General features: G+C 46.4%; 1 protein-coding gene across 1 annotated transcript in view; it reads left to right on the top strand.

Moving 5' to 3' along the window:
• Positions 1–19,688, top strand: part of LOC126248370 (zinc finger C4H2 domain-containing protein) — a 138,912-nt gene that overhangs the window by 16,919 nt on the left and 102,305 nt on the right. The window contains exon 2 of the mRNA XM_049949299.1: positions 6,564–6,735. Within this exon, the coding sequence (XP_049805256.1) occupies positions 6,564–6,735 (172 nt within the window). The remainder of the gene's footprint in view (positions 1–6,563; positions 6,736–19,688) is intronic.

Below are 19,688 nucleotides of genomic sequence, written 5' to 3'. Positions count from 1 at the left end.
GGTGTGAGGAATCACCTAAGGTGGATGAGCCGCCCTCTGAGGAGGGAGGGGGGGGGGGGGGGACTGGCAGTCAGAAGGAGGGGGCCATTAGACTCTCTGGCAATCATAGACGATTTTCTCACAATGAGCCAAAAATCTTCTCAGTCTAAGTTTATGAAATGTAAACAGAATGAGGCTAATGATTCAAAGACCCTCTCAGCCGCAACTCGGTTCATTGTAGTTTTACATACTGAAGAAAGTCAGTACTTTGCTATGATTAGTCCGTTTATTATTCAGAAAGGTGTTGTTGCAATTGCGGCCCTGAGAAATCCTGGTCTTGTTTATACAATGGCACTGTGCTTTTTGAGACTACTTGCGATACTCAAGCACAACTTCTAGAGTTTCGCTCCTCCACGGCTATCCCATACATGTCAAGGCCCATGAAACTCTGAATACTTAGTGTGGTGGTATTTACACTAGGCTGCTCAGTGGTCTGACTGGGGCAGAAATCCACTTACCTCTCTGATCAGGTGAAGAAAAAGGTAGATGATTCCATAGTGCCCACATGCACTCTTTTTCTCATGTTTGGTAGAGTAGTGTTTTCATTAAAGATCAAAGCAGGCAGTGAAATCATTACAATTCACCACACTTAAATGTTCTGTCAATACCTGCCCAAATGTGTAACCCGAGGGCGATTGCCTGCCTTCTCCCTGCTGTATCAATTGCAATGGCAATCATGCAGCCCGCTCCCCAGAATGTGTACCATATATCTCAATGAGCGGGCCATACAGGAGATCCAGATGAAGGAAAAAGTGCCTTACCCTGTTGCTCGCAAGTTGTTGGTTAGTTGGAAACCCAGCATTTTACCATCTGGCACTTACAATACCTTTCTTGCTAAATCTTGCTCCATGAAGGATATGGCGCACAGACTTCCGACCTCAAATTCAGCACTGCGGTTGTAGAATTGCCCAGTGTCACAGTAGCATCTCTGTCTCCTCCTCCTCCAGCTGCGCAACAAGCCACTAAATTTTCACCTCATACAGCAAAATCACCTGCTACACAACCAGCAGGTCAGACAGGACAGAAAGAATACTCCTGCAAAGACACTTTACGTTCCCCCAGGTGGCCAACACCTGAATCTTCATCTGCCAACTGCAAAGGCTCCAAGAAATCAAACAAAGGAAAACAGTCTTCTTCTTCGCCAACTCGCAGATCCTCTTGAACAGAGTCACCATGTGATACCCTCTCCCAGCCGACCTCGGTGTCGTCGGTGCACACACCACCAACCATTTTTCTGCCCTGGACTCTGCAGACACCTCTGTAGAGGTCATTGAGCAGGATCCTCCAGTTGACAGTTGGAGTGCTGGCACATTATCTGCGTATCCAGTATATCATATCAACCCGTACCACATCAACAGCAGCCTGAAGATGATGCACTGAAGCATTGAAACTGGTTGTAACAAAATAAAATAAAAAATCATAAGGACGGCTGTACGTGTTTTATTTTGTCACTTGAGCCCTGTAGTATAGTGTCTTCGAAGGCTGGCACTTGGCAGCTGCCAAGGTGATGCCTGTTCATTTTTTTCCCACCTCCCCTTTCCCCATCATGACACTCCTCCAACGAAATGTTTGCAGTCTTAGATCCAACAAGGAGGAATTAAGGCTGCCCTTGGAATCATAGAGTACAATTTTTATCGGACTCAAGGAAACAAAATTGCGTCCTCACGATGACTTTGACCTCTAGCACTTCTTTCCAGTCTGCTTAGCCTCCCCCCTGACAACAGAATTCAGTATTGTGGGGGAGTCGTGCTGCTCATCCGAGATGATGATCATAGTCAAACCATCTCCCTGAACACCTGGCTGCAAGCTGTTGCAGTCCGTATTTTCCTTCCTCGCTTCATCTTTTCTCTTTGTACCATTTACATCCCTTCGTCACTCAGTGTCACCAGGGCAGACTTTCTCCAGCTTATTGGGCAATTCACTCGCCCCTTTTTGCTGCTCAGTGACTTAAATGCATACCATCTCCTTTGGGGTTCTCCCAGGACCTGTCGGAGAGCTGCCCTCTTGGCTGAACTTCTCAATGACTCAACCTCACCTGCCTTAACACTGGACCACCCACATGCCTTTCAGACTCCGTGCACACCTATTCCCATTTGGACCTCTTGTTCTGCACTGACCAGCTTGTCTGTCATCTCGAGTGGCCCATTCTCTCTGACTCTAGCAACCATTTCCTATATGCTATTAATTTGCTGACTCAACCCCACCTACGTGCAAACCCAAATGGCAGCTTTCTAAGGCTGACTGGAGGCTTTACTCCTCCCTGGCGACATTCGACAAACAACTTTTCCTCAGTTGTGATGACCAGGTAGAATACCTTACAAACATTATCCTTACCACTGCAGAACATTCCATTCCTCGCACTTCATGTAAACCATGTCATATCCCGGTTCCTCCGTGGACTGCGGTATCCTGTGACACAGTTCTTACACAGAGGCGTGCTGTTCGTGTTTTTAACAGTCATCCTATAATGGCGAACTGTATCCGTTACAAACAGTTGCATGCACAGTATCTTCGCGTTCTTCGGGATAGCAAAAAAGCTAGTTGGATTTCATTTACTGGTTGTTTTAACAATTACACTCAGTCTTCCGTCGTGTGGCCAACCTTCGATGGCTTTCTGGGACCAAGGTCCATTCCCCTATTTTTGGCCTGACAGTAGCAAATGATGTCGTAGTGGACCCTATTGCTATCTCCAACACCTTGGGCTGCTATTTTGTAGAGATTTTGAGCTCCACCCACCATAACTCTGCCTTCCTCCATCAGAAACGAGTGGAGGAGGCTCGTTCAGTACTCTTCTCTTCTTGTGGGTGCTACAATGCTGCGTTTCCTAGGAGTCAGCTTGATCATGCTCTTACTTCATCCCGATCCTCTGCCCCTGGGTTGGATGATATTCACATTCAGATGTTGCAGCACCTTTCTCTTGTGGGCAAGCACTTTCTTCTTCATACACACAGTTGCATCTTGGGAAAGGGCGTGTTTCCCAGATGCTGGTGTGAAGCCACTGTCATACCCATACCTAAGCTGCCTACCCCATTTCCTTCAATGATTTTTAAATGACAAGAGTTTTCAAACTACATGTGGGTTCTGCCTTGTCGGACTCCTATATCCAGGAAAACGTTGTGCCTCTGTTTGCTATCACCATTAACCTACTTATGGCTTCTCTCCTGCCTGGCATTTCCGGCTCCTTTTTCGTTGACGATTTTGCGATCTGTTGTACTTCTCCACGGACTTGTCTCCTTGAGTTGCATATTCAGTGTTGTTTCGATTATCTTTACTTGTGGAGCATTGACAATTGCTTTTGCTTTTCCACTGACGAAAACATGTGTATAAATTTCTGGTGGCACAGTTGGTCTTTACATCTTGGGCTTGTCAGTATTCCATTCACTGAAACTAATAATTTTGAGGGGCTCATGCTCAACAGGAAACTTTCTTTGCCTGCTGTACTTGTCCCTCAATGTCCTACATGTCCTCAGCCATACTTCCTGGGGAGCGGATTGGACCACCCTCTCCGTTTGTACTGATTCCTTTCTGATCAAAACTAGGCTATGGGTTTTTTTTTTATGTATCTGCACGTCCGTCCATCTTACACCGTCTCAATACAGTCCACCACCATGGCATCCGTTCAGCCACTGGCGCCTTTCACACTAGCCCAGTGGAGTCTGTATGCAGAAGCTGCTGAACTACTGCTGTCATACAGACGTGATGTTCTCCTCAGCGGGTACGCATGCCATTTCTCTGCCATGCCTGACCACCCATCCTATGCCTCCTTGTTTGATTACTCCTTTCACAGCCAGCATGTAGTGCATCCCTCTTCTGTTACCTCATGGAGTTCGGTTTCCGCTATTGCTCTGGCAACTTAACCTCATGCTATCTACCACTTTCCTGATGGGCATGAACCCTCCACTACCTTGGCTTCGTGCGGCAGCACATGTTCATGTTGGATTTAATTCACTTCCTAAGGACACTACTCCAGACTCACTCTATCACCGCAAGTTTCTTTATCTTCGTGATTGTACCATTGTGTACACGGATGGCTCTCAGGCTGACCATGGTGTCGGGTGCATCTTCATCATTGGCACCATCAATTTTCGGTATTGACTTCCAAAACAATGAGTGGTATTTACAGCAGAGCTCTTCGCCCTGTATCAGGCCGCACAGTACATCTTTTAAATTGTGTCATTTGCTTCAACTCTGTGCCCTTCAGAGCCTCTGTGTGCTGTACACCAGCCATCACTTCGTGCAGTGGGTCCAGGAAAGCTTCCACTTGCGCGGCTGCTAAGTCTTCCATTCCCTCTGATCATCTCTGGGTTGCCGTCTGTCAGCAGGTGGTGTCCCTTTGGCATCACCACTGGTCTCCCCTTCGTGGGAACAAGCTCCAGGGAATTAAACTTCTCCCAGTGGCTTTGCCAACTTCCTCTTGGCCCTCTAGTCACAAGGAGATTATTTTAGCTAGGTTGCATATTGGCCACTGTCATTTTAGCCATCGCCATTTGTTAAGTGTTGATACCACTTTGTGCTCATTGTCATCAACCTTGTACGTTTCACCATATCCTGGCGGAATGCCCTTTCTTTAACCACTTACATTCTAATATATGTTTGCCGTCTGAGTTATCAGCAGTTGTAGCGAACGATGCACAGCCTGTCGACTGAATTTTACTTTTTATCCATTGTAGCAATATGGTCAAGGACAGTTAATCTTTAGTGCAGGACCTTCATTGTGCGTGGCATATTTTATGGACCTTTGTCCAAGAGAAAGTTCCTGTTTTAGCTGTCTTTCCTTCCGCCGATTGGGCTTAACATGTAGTCGCTTTTCACTCCCATTTTCATCTTCATGCTGCTTGGTTCTGACATGGACACGTATGGACTTAGTTGTTTTTGCTCCCTAAATCACAACAAAACCAAACATTCTGCCTTCCATATTCAAATAACGGGAAGAAACCATAGTACGTGGTACAATGGGAAGTACCATCTGCCATCCACTTAAGTGGACTGCAGACTGTAGATATAGATATTCTTCACTAGATTATTTATAGAGCCACAAGTTTATCAGAGTTATCGGCTGGACGTAACTTGAAAAACTCAACAGAAAATAACATTTTGCCAGCTACAGGCAGGCAACTCTAAGTATCAAAATGTTTCCTAGAGAAAAACTATTATTATTACTATTATATTGAAAACTTCCAGTTTTAATAGTTCACAGTATTTACAAAAAGGTCATATTTATGAAAAGATGGCCATTTCAGAAAATATTACTCCTTGTGAATTTTGAAAGTATGGATACTATGCATATTTTAACAGGGAAGGTGGTGTGTGTGTGGGGCGGGGGGGGGGGGGGGGTGGACAGAGAGAGAGAGAGAGAGAGAGAGAGAGAGAGAGAGGGGGGGGGGGGGGGGGGGGGAGGGGACTAGCCTCCACTCAAATTGTGCTCATAAGCAGTGTGTAAAATGAATTTGAATAGTTACTTTCTAATATTTGTGTTGAGGGTGCTTCATTAATAACATCCAGAACATATAATATCTTAACATAAGCTACAATGGTTGGAATCTTAATAGTGGCAACCATTTATTTACAGCTTTTACAAAATAGTTAAGTGTTTCAAAGTTTTACTGACCTTCAAAGTAGTCACCAGCATTGTGTATAATCCGTTGCCAGTGATGTGGAAGTCATAGGATACTCTTAGCAGTGCCAGTTGTGTTGACAGTTAGAGCGGCGTGGTCTATTGCCCAACGAATTTGTAGCAGTTCTGAAGCAAATGCCGTGAAATGTTTCCTTCAGTTTAGAAATCGAGTGGAACTCAAGAGGGCTTAAGTCAGGGAAGTGCATTAGGTGGTATAGCACTTAGCAGACCCATCAGTCAAACAAATCAGTAACAGCTTGCACTGTACGTGCTTGAGCATTGTCCTGCAAAATGGTCAGGTCCTGCAGAAAGTGTCATCACTTCTGTCTCTAAGCTGGTCGTAGGTGGTGTTCCAAAAATGAGCAGCATAGAGACTGAAGTGATGACACTTCCTGCAGGACCTGACCATTTTGCAGGACAATGCTCAAGCACGTACAGTGCAAGCTGTTACTGATTTGTTTGACTGATGGGGCTGCTAAGTGCTATACCACCTGCTGCACTCCCCTGACTTAAGCCCTCGTAAGTTCTAAACTGAAGGAAACATTTCACGGCATTCGCTTGAGAACTGCTACAAATTCATCGAGCAATGGACTGCGCCACTCGAACTGTCAATACAACTGGCACTGCTAAGAGTATCCTACGACTTCCACATCACTGGTAAGGGGTTATACACAATGATGGTGACTACTTTGAAGGTCAGTAAAACTTTGAAACACAGAACTATTTTGTATGAGCTGTAAATTAATAGTTGCCACTATTAAAGTTCCAACCCTCATATAATAATAGAACTGTAAATTACAGTGTTGCGTGGAGTGGCTGATATAAACTTGCTTATTGCTTGTTATGTGAAAAATCCATTAATAGGATTCTATTAGCATTGCATTTTCCAATAGTCTTGCGATTATTTCAGAGCAAAAACACTGCAGTTGGAGAAAATGAAAATGAGAATAATTCAAGAGGTTGAAACAACAGAACAAGAAGAAAAATGTTTGTCGGAGTACAAACAAGAAATGGATCTCCTTATGCAAGAGAAAATGGCACACGTTGAAGAGCTGAGACAGATCCATGCTGACATAAATGCGGTGAGAAGAAAACTTGGTTGCTAATATACAAACAGTACTAATGAATCGTATTTTTAACATAATGCTAAGCTAGACATAACATGATCAGCCTCTTCATCATAACTAATGAACAAAAAATATCCCATTCTGTTGGAAATGTTTAACAGTGTAATGGATGTTGGCTGTTTGTAATGCCACTTTCTCAATCTTTTTTATTTGTAGTTTTGAAACTATCCTATTGGCACCTTTCTAGGCAGTTATGTCGAACACACCAGATATTTGCTTTTGAGAATGTTGTTGAAGTTTTCTCCTCCTCCTCCTCCTCCTCCTCCTCCTCTATTCAAGCATTGCTGCTCCTATTGTTACAGCAACACATTAGTCGGTCATCTAATGCTTTTTACTGCAGACTGATACTTGAAAGCTACTTTTTGGAGGAAAAAAAGGCAGTGTCTTTTATGTGAAAATTGTCTTATCATAAATGACGTACCTATAGAACAAATCTTATTTTAACTTGCTGGTGTCTTATCATTTGTGACATTGGCTTAGCAAACTTCTGAAGGGAATGCCATTCACTGCATTCAGCTGAAAATTTTCTGTTTGTACTGTTTATTGTTATGTGCACATTTCCTTGAAAGTCTGATTTAAACTGGGGGATAATGCTTGCCGCGTCCATGGTATTTTCATAAAACCACACATGCCCTAGGTCATTCTAAATGGCAAGCATCTGAGAGAGCTCAGCCTTCATTTGGTGGGTCCAAGCTTGACAAGCTAGGTTTCCTGAGCTAGGGATGGGTAAATGCCACTGGTCCTCTGTAACCTTGAGCTCCAGCCGTGCTTCAGCAATCTTGATGCAGTGCAGTGGTGAAATTTGTGTCACAGGGATCTTATCTTAACTGCATGGATCATAGGGACAGTATAAACCCATATTAAAGGGACATCAGTCTCAAGGTGTATTGTGCACTGATGGAACATATGGCTGTTGAAGTGGAAAAGTCATTAGTGGGCAGCCTCTAGTGCACCTGTCACACCTCAGTTGTGTAAGGCATAACCAGGCAAGTGGGGCTCCATTGGGATGGACCCTTATTTACCTAACTGCTTGTGGGACCGAGATGGAACTCTTCAAATTCAGCCAACCATCTCCCTGTGGAATGAGTGAACTGCTGGTGAGTATCAACACTCACTTGCACTAAAGGACTCTTGTAGCCAGTCCTGATTTGGGATTTTTTCCAAATAAATCAGTTTATAATAACTGAATGCTTGTGCTACTAGACAGAATGTGTTTTTAATACTTAAAAGTGTGCCCAATTCAGTTCTAGTAAAACTGATGTCCGGACAACAGAAAGCATTTTGTGTTCTATGTATTGCATAGTTAGGGTCATTAATTGTTCACTGTGTCTGTCGTAATGGGTATGGTATGGATCCTCCTACTGCACAGAGCATTAGACGATGGCGTGAAAAATTTCGAGAAACAGGTTGTTTGTGTAAAGGCAATTTGCTGGGTCGCCCTCAAGTGTCTGACACACATTTCGAATGCATCTGCCATAGATTCGGAAAGTGTCTGTAGAAATCCATTTGCTGTGCAGCTCTACATGTAAACATGCCCCCGATGTCTGTCTGGCGTGTGTTGTGCTAACGTTTTCACATTAAACCATACGAAATTCAGCTATTGCAAGCTCTTCATGAAGGTGACCAACAGCAATGTGTGGAGTTCTGTAATTTTGTTCTTCGCAAGATGGAGGATAAGTTTTCTTCCACACTTGGTGTTTAGTGACAAGGCAACATTCCATTAAAATGGAAAGATGAACTGTCACAATGTGAGAATATAGGGTACACAACCACCACATGAAATTCTACAACACAAGAGGGACTCTACAAAATTTAATGTGTTTTGTGCAGTTTCACGGGAAAAGGTGTACGGTCCATTTTTATTTGCCGAGAACACTATTACAGGATATCCTTGACAACTTTCTTTTCCCATAGTTGGAGACTGATTGTAATGACGTCGTTTACCAACAGGATGGGGCACTGCCTCGCTGGCATCTGGAAGTGCAGGAACTTCTAAATCAAAGGATTACTGAATGATGGGTCAGTCACACTGGACCAAATGATTCAGCCTTACATTACTATCCTCAAAGGTCACTGGACCTGACTATTTGTGATTATTTCTTGTGGGGTTTATAAAAGACTGTTGATATGCCTCCATTGCCGACGACAATGGATGAACTGAGACATCACATAACAGCAGCAGTGGAAGCTGTACCTCAAGACATGCTTGCTGCAGTGTGGGAGAAATTTAAATACTGCATTGACATATGCCGTGCATCTCAATAGGGTTCATATTGAACACCTATGAAAAGGCATGAAAAACAAGTTTTTGAGTTTCCCGTTGATCAAAAGAACAAAATTCGTTGTATATGTTTTACTTTCAGAAATACAGACTTGCGAAATTGGATGATTCTTTTTCGTATAACCTGTATAATGAAAAGTAAGGTGACCATATTTTCTAGACTCAAATTCGGGACATTAACATATTTTCTAGGCCCAAATCTGGGATACATTAAAAATTTTGCAAAATAGGCTATATTTATTTATTTATTTATTATATGAGAAGAAGGTTTCAGTAAAATGTAATAAATACAAAATATCAATTAAATTTGTTACAAAGAAAAGCACATTTACATTTTATTAATACCTTCCAAGATGAATGAGTGTGATCAGGGCAACTGTATTTATCAGTCCTGTGAATTTTCTTTATCAATTCTGTATTTTTCAACAACATATGAAAAAACTCGACACAAGTTTCATCATAATTTATTCTACTTACTAACATTGCTTTCATGATTTCTACAGCCAACTGTGTTTTGTCACTTGTCCATATATTGTCCAAGTGGGAAAATACCCTTTCAGTAGCAGCATTAGTGCCAGGAAGGCAGAAAAGAAACTCCACTAGCTTGAGTACATTTGAGAATGGCACATGATTCTGGCTGAAATGAGAAATCATCTCAACCCATCTTTGACCTGGAACAGTGTTGTTAGCAGTCCATTCAATGATTTTCCCAGTGGTTACAAACTGTTTGACACTGACATACTCATCACACATTACATTTTCTGTAAACTGAACATACGGCACAGTTTCGCTAACTAGGGAAGAAGTTCTTTCAATGTCATCCCATACAGATATTTGATTCAAGGTAACTCAATTGTAGCAGTCCGTTCTGGAAACTTTTTTCAGTCCATTTTTTTAAGTAGGATGGAGCAGTTTCATAGAAAAATAATACAGCATCATGAAAACTCTTTACCTCTGCTGGAAGCAGACCTACCTCTGTTTCAAGAGTTTCAAGAATTGTTTTAACTCTTGAGGGAAGGAACTGGTCTTAAATTTTGGACTGCAATGTAGTTTTCAACATACTAATACAATCAGCCAGTTCAAATATAGTGACTGTCTGTCCTTCAACTTTTTTAACTGCTTCATGAAATGATGAAGCCTGACTGTGAACAAAATATAGCCATACTTCAGACAAAGGGTTTTGAAAGAAGTTTTGAAGTAACAATGGACACTTTTTTTCAGATTCGAAGTATGATTTCAGTGGTTTAAACATTTTAATGACTCGCTCAACAGCAGGCAACAGTGGTAACCATCTTGTTTGAGCATAACCCAAAATCATTGTAAAATCTGTTTCAACAAAGCTGCAAAAGTCCTTCAGAGTTTCAACTCTCACAGTGTATGATTTGAAATACAGAAATATTTTGGAAACTACCATTTCTATATCTATAGGCAAAATATCAGTAGCTGCTCGAACAGGATTATGCATTATATGAGCATCACAACCAATCCCTATCAGTCTATTACCGAGTTCCACTTGTAGTTCAGTAAAAACATTATTCTGACCTTTTCTTTCAGCACCTCCAAAATTGCAATTAGTGTTATCAGCACACAGTCCAACAACTTTTTCTTCTAGGCTGTTTTTTCTGAGGCAGTCTGTTAAATAGCCACTCAAAATAGTAGATGTTTCCCCAGGCAACGATTTTAATTGTAATAACCTTACTTTTACACCAGTTTTGTAATCAAAATATCTGACAAGGATAGGAAAGACCTTAATCTCTTTGTGGTTAGATGCATCAGTCAGAAGTGAAATAAATGTCACTTTTTCTAAATCATGTCGCAACATATCTAATGCATGAGGAGCTAACACATTCACAATTATTGCCTCTGTTTTTGTACGTGCACAAGCAAATTTAGGCTCTAATGTTGCTTGAAGAAGCTTCGATGTACAGTCCATAGATCTGAAACTATGATTGTGCTGAATTGTATGATACGCAAAAACGCCCTCAGTTGCAACTAACCTCTCCTCCTGACCAAAAAGTTTCTCTGATGTGAAAAATGACTTTAATGTTGCACTAGACGCTGCTGCAGAGACTGCTCTTTTATGTTTGTCACTTTTTAAATATAGTTGTATATCACCATGTCCACAGTGACTTAGTGAGAAACTAGAAGCACATGTGTTGCACCTCACTTTTTCTTTTGAGTCACTGATGAATGGAAATTCTTTCTACAATTGTTCATTGAAGGAGCATTTGTGCTTCTTTGAACTCATTCTTACAAAGAAGTATTTTTATTGTTATTGATGAGGAAAAACAAATAAACTTATCAAACGTAATATACCATAACACGACGTAATACAAAATTCAATCTGATATAATATGTCACACACATATGACAAATGATAGTATTCTAGAGACCAGCATACACTGCGTTGGCGACGCCAAAGTCAACGAGAGCGTATATTACTGTTCGTCTGTTCGAGTCACTTTGTATTTCCTCTGCATGTTTGCCTTAAAACCTCCTCTGCCTCTTCCATGGCTATCAGAAAATATGCAGATTTCTTCCTTCTTCTGTTAGAGTTATGGTTAGGACCGTTTCGACCGCGTGAATGCGTTTGAGTGCGACTTTTTCCCAGTTGCCGTGGTCTCTGACTGCCTATTAGCTGTTCAAGCTGCGGCCAACATGTGTTTGCACAGTAGAAACAGTTTGATAATGGTTTCGACAATTTGTCGTACCCTCTTGTCAAACAATTTCCCACCATAACTAAAACTACACTCCTGGAAATCGAAAAAAGAACACATTGACACCGGTGTGTCAGACCCACCATACTTGCTCCGGACACTGCGAGAGGGCTGTACAAGCAATGATCACACGCACGGCACAGCGGACACACCAGGAACCGCGGTGTTGGCCGTCGAATGGCGCTAGCTGCGCAGCATTTGTGCACCGCCGCAGTCAGTGTCAGCCAGTTTGCCGTGGCATACGGAGCTCCATCGCAGTATTTAACACTGGTAGCATGCCGCGACAGCGTGGACGTGAACCGTATGTGCAGTTGACGGACTTGGAGCGAGGGCGTATAGTGGGCATGCGGGAGGCCGGGTGGACGTACCGCTGAATTGCTCAACACGTGGGGCGTGAGGTCTCCACAGTACATCGATGTTGTCGCCAGTGGTCGGCGGAAGGTGCACGTGCCCGTCGACCTGGGACCGGACCGCAGCGACGCATGGATGCACGCCAAGACCGTAGGATCCTACGCAGTGCCGTAGGGGACCGCACCGCCACGTCACAGCAAATTAGGGACACTGTTGCTCCTGGGGTATCGGCGAGGACCATTCGCAACCGTCTCCATGAAGCTGGGCTACGGTCCCGCACACCGTTAGGCCGTCTTCCGCTCACGCCCCAACATCGTGCAGCCCGCCTCCAGTGGTGTCGCGACAGGCGTGAATGGAGGGACGAATGGAGACGTGTCGTCTTCAGCGATGAGAGTCGCTTCTGCCTTGGTGCCAATGATGGTCGTATGCGTGTTTGGCGCCGTGCAGGTGAGCGCCACAATCAGGACTGCATACGACCGAGGCACACAGGGCCAACACCCGGCATCATGGTGTGGGGAGCGATCTCCTACACTGGCCGTACACCACTGGTGATCGTCGAGGGGACACTGAATAGTGCACGGTACATCCAAACCGTCATCGAACCCATCGTTCTACCATTCCTAGACCGGCAAGGGAACTTGCTGTTCCAACAGGACAATGCACGTCCGCATGTATCCCGTGCCACCCAACGTGCTCTAGAAGGTGTAAGTCAACTACCCTAGCCAGCAAGATCTCCGGATCTGTCCCCCATTGAGCATGTTTGGGACTGGATGAAGCGTCGTCTCACGCGGTCTGCACGTCCAGCACGAATGCTGGTCCAGCTGAGGCGCCAGGTGGAAATAGCATGGCAAGCCGTTCCACAGGACTACATCCAGCATCTCTACGATCGTCTCCATGGGAGAATAGCAGCCTGCATTGCTGCGAATGGTGGATATACACTGTACTAGTGCCGACATTGTGCATGCTCTGTTGCCTGTGTCTATGTGCCTGTGGTTCTGTCAGTGTGATCATGTGACGTATCTGACCCCAGGAATGTGTCAATAAAGTTTCCCCTTCCTGGGACAATGAATTCACGGTGTTATTATTTCAATTTCCAGGAGTGTAATAATAAAATATACTGATACAGGTGAAATGAATGTCTAATTCGGGACAAATTGGGTCACGATTGTTAATTTCGGGACAAATAGGTGTCCTGAATTACCTTTGAAAAAATTTGGGACACACACACAAAAATCGGGGGGGGGGGGGGGGGGGATGGATGGATGGTCACCTTATGAAAAGGATAGAGGGTGAACTGATGATACCAGTTTCTTTCTTCTTACATTCAGTAGCAGTGTCCCATGGTGTATAAAGGTAGTTTGTATTCGCTTAGGTGTGAGGCCTTATATACTCAGTCCAATATACTGTTTTAAGTGCCAGCACTTTGGGCACACCACTTGAGCATGTAAGGGAGAAGCCACTGGCAGCAAATGTGGTAAGACCTCATGCAGAGGAATCATTTGTTCATCTCCATTGAAGTCTATTAACTGCTCGGGGATCAGAGTATCTACTCTGGAGACTACATTGTCTGTCTTGAAGAAAGGGAGTTACTGTCCTCCCAGGGGGCTCACATTTCTTTCATGAGTTCGTGCATGACGTGCACGGAGCCCTGAGCTATTGTGGTCCATTCTTCATTCCCTGGCTGCATTTTCTTCATCCTGCCCCCTCCTTCCGTATCCTCGCTCCTTCACCATTGCCACCTCCTTCCCCTCTCTCGGTGTTCTGATTTATGTCACCCTGGCTATCCATCTGGTTTCCTCTATTAGTTGCAATTTTGTTCCTTTTACCTGTCCTTTCATTCTCTTTGGCACTTAGGCCCCCACTTGAGGTTTGACCTCCACTACAAAATTTCCTGTTCTTAGTGAGAGTCATACAGGGAATAACTCCATCCCTAGCGTCTACGGTGTGGATTACTGTCCCCCTTCCTTCCCCCCTCCCTTCCCCACTGTAGCCCCTTTTCCATCCTGCTAGGTCACCAGCACGTGTAGTCAGTCCGTGTGGTGGGACTGTTATGTACCCATATGGCTGAGCCCCCTGACAGCAGAGGGATCTCACTACTGATACCAGAGCTGTTCCCTCCCCATGTATGTCAAGGTGTAGTTGCTTATCTTCTTGGAGCATCAGAATTCCTGGCAATAGCCGCCATGCCAGACAGTCGTTGCTGTGGCTGGGTGATGCCCATGGAGAGAGCCCCTGGTTGGAATAGGTGATATCAGGGCAGGTGCTTGGTGCATGAAGCGTATCGAGCTGCAAAAATCTGACCATTCTCAAACAGCTGTATATTTGAACAGTGAAGGGTCTTTGAATGCTGCTTCGTATGACCCGGCAACCTTTGTTTCCCTGGCAACACCATGGGAGGAGGGCCTGGCTCGTCGTCTTAGAATGAAACCCTGTCCCCGTCACCTTGTCTGTATTAGGATGGATGGACACATTCACTGCCACAAAGCCATTGTTTTTCATGGAAAATATCGAGGACAAGTTTGGTGAACTGGAGTCCCTCAGTAAGGTGTGGTCGGGCTCCCTGTTGATCAAAACTTCTTCTGCCACCCAATCCGCAACTCTTTGTGCCTGTGATCGTCTTGGCCGTGTCCTGGTGTCTATCACTTCTCAACAATCTCTGAGTATGGTCCAAGGAGTAATTTTCCATAGGAACCTCATCCTGCAAATTGATGAGGAACTCCGGGCTAATCTTGAGTGGACGTTCTGTTTTTGAATCTGTTTGACACGTGCAGAAGGGTCACAAAGACAACCGCACCGATACTGGCACCTTCATTCAGGCTTCTGAGGGGGATATCCTTCCAGAGAAGGTCAAGGTTATGTGCTACAGCTGTGACTTGAAGCCGTACGTCCCTCCACCTATGTGGTGCTTTCGGTGCTTGCGTTTGGGGCATGTCTTCCCACTGTACAGCATACCCTTTGTGTGGTGACTGTGGTCACCCACTCCATGAGGGAAGCCCCTGTGTTCCAGCACCTGTGTCAATTGTGCTGACCGCCACTCCCCCTGCTCACTGGAGCTCGGCTTACAAGAGTGAAAAGAAGATCCAAGAATAAGAGTCCCTGGATCACCTGCCTTATGCTGAGGTTCGCCAAAAGTATGAGACACTCCACCCAGTGTCACTATCTTCAACTTTTGCCTCTGTTACTTCCTTTCCTCCTCATCCTCATCCTGATCCTCGCCCCAACCCCCTCTCCCGCCCCCCCCCCCCTTGCAGTTCCCACGACCTCCTGTCAGGGAGCCGCTCCCCCACCCTGGCCGAAGACGTGCCCCTCTTCTTCGCCATCTGCCTGTGATCGAGCTCCCTCCCGGGACTCCTCTCCCCGGTGTGTCTCAAGCCAGAAGACTGTTATCGCCACGAGGCACACCATCTGTGCGCCCCAAGGCGGCCTGCTCTCTTTCAGTTCCAGATCTTGCAGAAGCCAGTACTTCCCCCTGTGCCCTGCCCTCCTCCACCTCAGCACCTCAGAAAGAGAAGAAGAAGAAACAAATCCCAAGACAAGGTGCCCCCAAAGGTGTCATCTCCCCCTCCCCCCACCCCCCACACCTTCCCCTGCAACCTGAGTCTGACATCTTATTTATGGACGTCACCCCATCCTTCTCAGTGATAACTACTGACTGAGTGACCTGACCTCTTCCTTGGCTTCTTCATGTCTACCTTGGACTCGCACCACACGATCATCCACTGAATTGCAACGGATACTATTGTCACCTACCAGAAATGCAAGGTCTTGTCTCCTCTTATTCTGTGTTCTGTCTCATTCTTCAAGAAACACATTTGCGTGATGACACTTCCCAACTTTTCATGGTTGTTGAACGTTCTGTCGGAACCATACAGGCCCCGGAGTAGTATCTGGTGAAGCAATACCAGTTTGAGTGCAAACGACCCCAACAATCAACATCTGCAATGTCTACCTCCCTCCAGATAGGCCACTTGCTTACATTGTACTGTCTATCTTTATCCAGCAACTCCTGCCACCGTTTCTCCTCCTTGGGGACTTCAATGCTCACCATCCACTGTGTGGGAGTGTCGCTTCAGTGGGTAGGGGTATCCTAATTGACCAACTTATCACAGACCTCGATTTCTCTCTCATCAATGATGGTGCCACTCACGTCATATCGATCTCACGATCACCCCTGCCCTCGTGGCTTCCCTACGTTGGTCATTTCATGATGACCTCTGTGACCGTGACCAGTTTCTGGTGATTCTATCATTACCTTGCTGCCGCCAGGCACACAGGCTCCCACGTTGGGCATTCCGCAGGGCTATTTGGCCTTTATATACATCTGCTGTCCACTTTGACACCCCTTCTCGAATTCCATTGATGTAGTTGTGCAAGGCATCTCTTCCACTATTGTTCATGCTGCTGGTACTGCTGTACCACTATCCACAGGTCCCTCTCATCATTGGCTGGTACCATGGTGAACCAAGGACGTTGCAGTCGCTGTCCAGGACTGCCGACGGGCACTGCAGTGATTTAAGCAACACCCTTCACAGACTGCCCTCCTCACTTTTAAGTGCCTCCATGCTAAGGGTCGTTACCTGATTAAGCGAAGTGAAACAGAATGCTGGGAGCACTATGTTTCCTTCCTGGGGACATAAGCCTCTTCATTGCACGTTTGGTCAAAGCTCCATAGCCTTCTGGGCCGCCAGTGATAGTCAACTTTCCAGGGTTTGAATCTCCAAGGTGCTCTGTGCACTGATCCATTGGTCCTTGCAGAAAACCTCGTGACACACTTTGCAATGGCATTGTCGTCCTCTTAATACCCTACTACCTTTCTCCGGCAGAAACGCAGAGTTGAACTGATCCTCCCCTCTGTTTCGTCCAGCACCATGTTGAGCCCTATAATGTACCCTTCGCTGAATGGGAATTGGTGCAGGCTCTTAGCTCTTCCCCCCCTGCGGGTTCGGGGGTTAGAATAGGCCCGCGGTATTCCTGCCTCTCGTAAGAGGTGACTAAAAGGAGTCTCAAACGTTTCGGCCTTATGTGATGGTCCCCTGTCGGGTTTGACCTCCATATCTCAAAATTTTTCCGAAGAGTGAGCCAATTGGGGAAGGGCGCCTTACTTGGTGCATTGTGTGCATTGTGTCCGAAAGGCTATGAATGAGAGCGACAGGTATTCGCCCCGGTATCTCGTCTGTACCAGAGCTGACGGGGAATCGTTTGTGTCTGTGAAGCCTCAGTTCTTTGTCGAACATTTAGAGGACAAGTTCGGGGAGGTGGAGGGCTTGTCCAAGATGCGGTCAGGGTCAGTCTTAATAAAAACGGCATCCTCTGCCCAGTCACGAGCCTTGCTCGCTTGTACGAAGTTGGGTGATGTTTCTGTTACTATCACCCCACATAAAAGCTTAAATATGGTCCAGGGAATTATTTTTCACCGCGATGTCCTTTTACAGTCCGATGACGAGCTGCGCGCCAACTTGGAGCGACGAGGTGTCCATTTCGTCCGGCGCATCCACCGGGGTCCGAGGGATCATCAAGTTGCCACCGGTGCCTTCATCTTGGCCTTCGAGGGTGACACGTTACCTGAGAAGGTCAGGGTGATGGTGTACCGTTGTGATGTCAAGCCGTATATCCCTCCCCCGATGCGGTGCTTCAAGTGTTGGAAGTTCGGCCATATGTCTTCACACTGTGCTTCCGACCTTGTATGTCGCGATTGCGGACGACCATCCCATCTTGATCATCCCTGTGCCCCGCCTCCAATCTGTGTGAACTGTGGTGAGCACCATCCGCCTTGCTCGCCGGACTGTCCAATTCTGCAGAAGGAGCGGAAAATCATGGAAATCAAGACCCTCGACCGACTGACGTACACTGAGGCGAAGCGGAAATATGATCAACTTCATCCAGTGTGTATGACATCTTCTTATGCTGCAACTGTCACTCCTGCTACAGTCCCATCAGCTCCAGTCAGCTCTCAGAGTCGAAGGCCCACACCTACCCCCTTGATGGTGGGGGGCTCTAAACTCCGTGTTGCTCCTGCTCCATCTGCTTCAGGAGCAACGCCCCCCAAACCATCGGGGACATCAGTTCTCCCTTCCCAGCCGGAGAAGCGTAAGTCTTATTCGGCTCCTCTCGCCAGGAAGGGTTCCCTTGGGGACCTCCCTTCCCAAGTTCGGACCGGTACCAAACCAGACAGCCGCAAGTGGCTCAAACAACCACCGGTCCCTGGTCATAGGGCCTCACGGTCGTCGTCTGTCCCTGAGACTGACCCAGTGAAACCCTCCCAGCCTGAACCACCGAAGGCTCAGCGAGAGAAACAGAAGAAGAAGAAGAAGAAAGTCCCCAAGGCTAACGACATTGCGGTGGCACCCATCCCACCGCTTCCTACAAGCTCTGCGTCTGAGGACGAGGTGGAGATTCTGGCGTCCGCTGAGGACCTCGATCTCACCGGTCCCTTGGACGCAATGGATAGCATTTGCACGGGTGCTCCATCGGAGGCAGCAGGTGACCCAGCAGCGTAATCTGCCTTCCCAGTCTCATCACGCTTTTCCCAGCCATGGACAACACCATCCTCCAGTGGAACTGCAGTGGTTTCTTCCACCATCTAGCTGAGCTCCGCCAACTTATCAGCCTTCACCCTTTCTTCTGCATTGCTCTTCAGGAAACTTGGTTTCCAGCAATGCGAACCCCCGCCCTCCGTGGCTATCGGGGTTATTATAAGAACCGCGCAGCTTATGAAAGGGTGTCTGGTGGCGTCTGCATATATGTTCTTCACACTCTGCACAGCGAGTCTGTCCCTCTCCAGACACCTTTAGAGGCTGTCGCTGTACGGGTGTGGACGCCACAGGCTGTTACCGTCTGCTGTCTTTACCTTCCACCGGATGGTGATGTCTCGCAGCATGTCCTGGCTGCACTGGTAGCCCAATTGCCGCCACCTTTCTTACTATTGGGCGACCTTTCAATCTGTAGCCCTAGCCTCTTACCGTCTGTCCAATGGAGTGTGCATGACGACCTATGTGGTAGTGACCACTTTCCGATCTTTCTGTCACTACCACAGCGTCACTCTTTTGGGCGCCCTAGCAGATGGGCTATGAATAAGGCTGACTGGGACTTGTTCTCCTCCACTGCCGCTATTGAGCCTGTCTCTAATGATGACATTGATGCGGTGGTTCAATTGGTCACCACCGGCATCGTTACTGCCGCCGAATCTGCCATTCCCCGTTCTTCTGGGCCCCCTCGGCGGAGGGCTGTGCCTTGGTGGTCGCCTGAGATCGCTGAAGTGATTAAAGATCGCCGGCGGGCGCTCCAGCGTCACAAGCGACATCCCTCCATAGACCACCTTATCGCCTTCAAACGGCTGCGTGCGCAGGCCCGCCTCCTTATCCGCCAAGGCAAGAAGGAGTGCTGGGAGCGATATGTGTCCACCATTGGCCTCCATGTCACTCCATCGCAGGTCTGGGCCAAGATTCGACGCGTCTACGGCTATCAGACCCCTGTCAGCGTCCCTGCGCTCTCACTGAATGGAGCAGTTTGTACGGACTCTGACATCATTGCCACCCGCTTAGCAGAGCATTTTGCTCCGA

Source organism: Schistocerca nitens, chromosome 3 (assembly GCF_023898315.1).
Source record: "Schistocerca nitens isolate TAMUIC-IGC-003100 chromosome 3, iqSchNite1.1, whole genome shotgun sequence".
NCBI lineage: Eukaryota > Metazoa > Arthropoda > Insecta > Orthoptera > Acrididae > Schistocerca > Schistocerca nitens.
The sequence above is the reverse complement of the archived record's forward strand: the minus strand, read 5'-3'. Positions and strand labels throughout refer to the sequence as shown.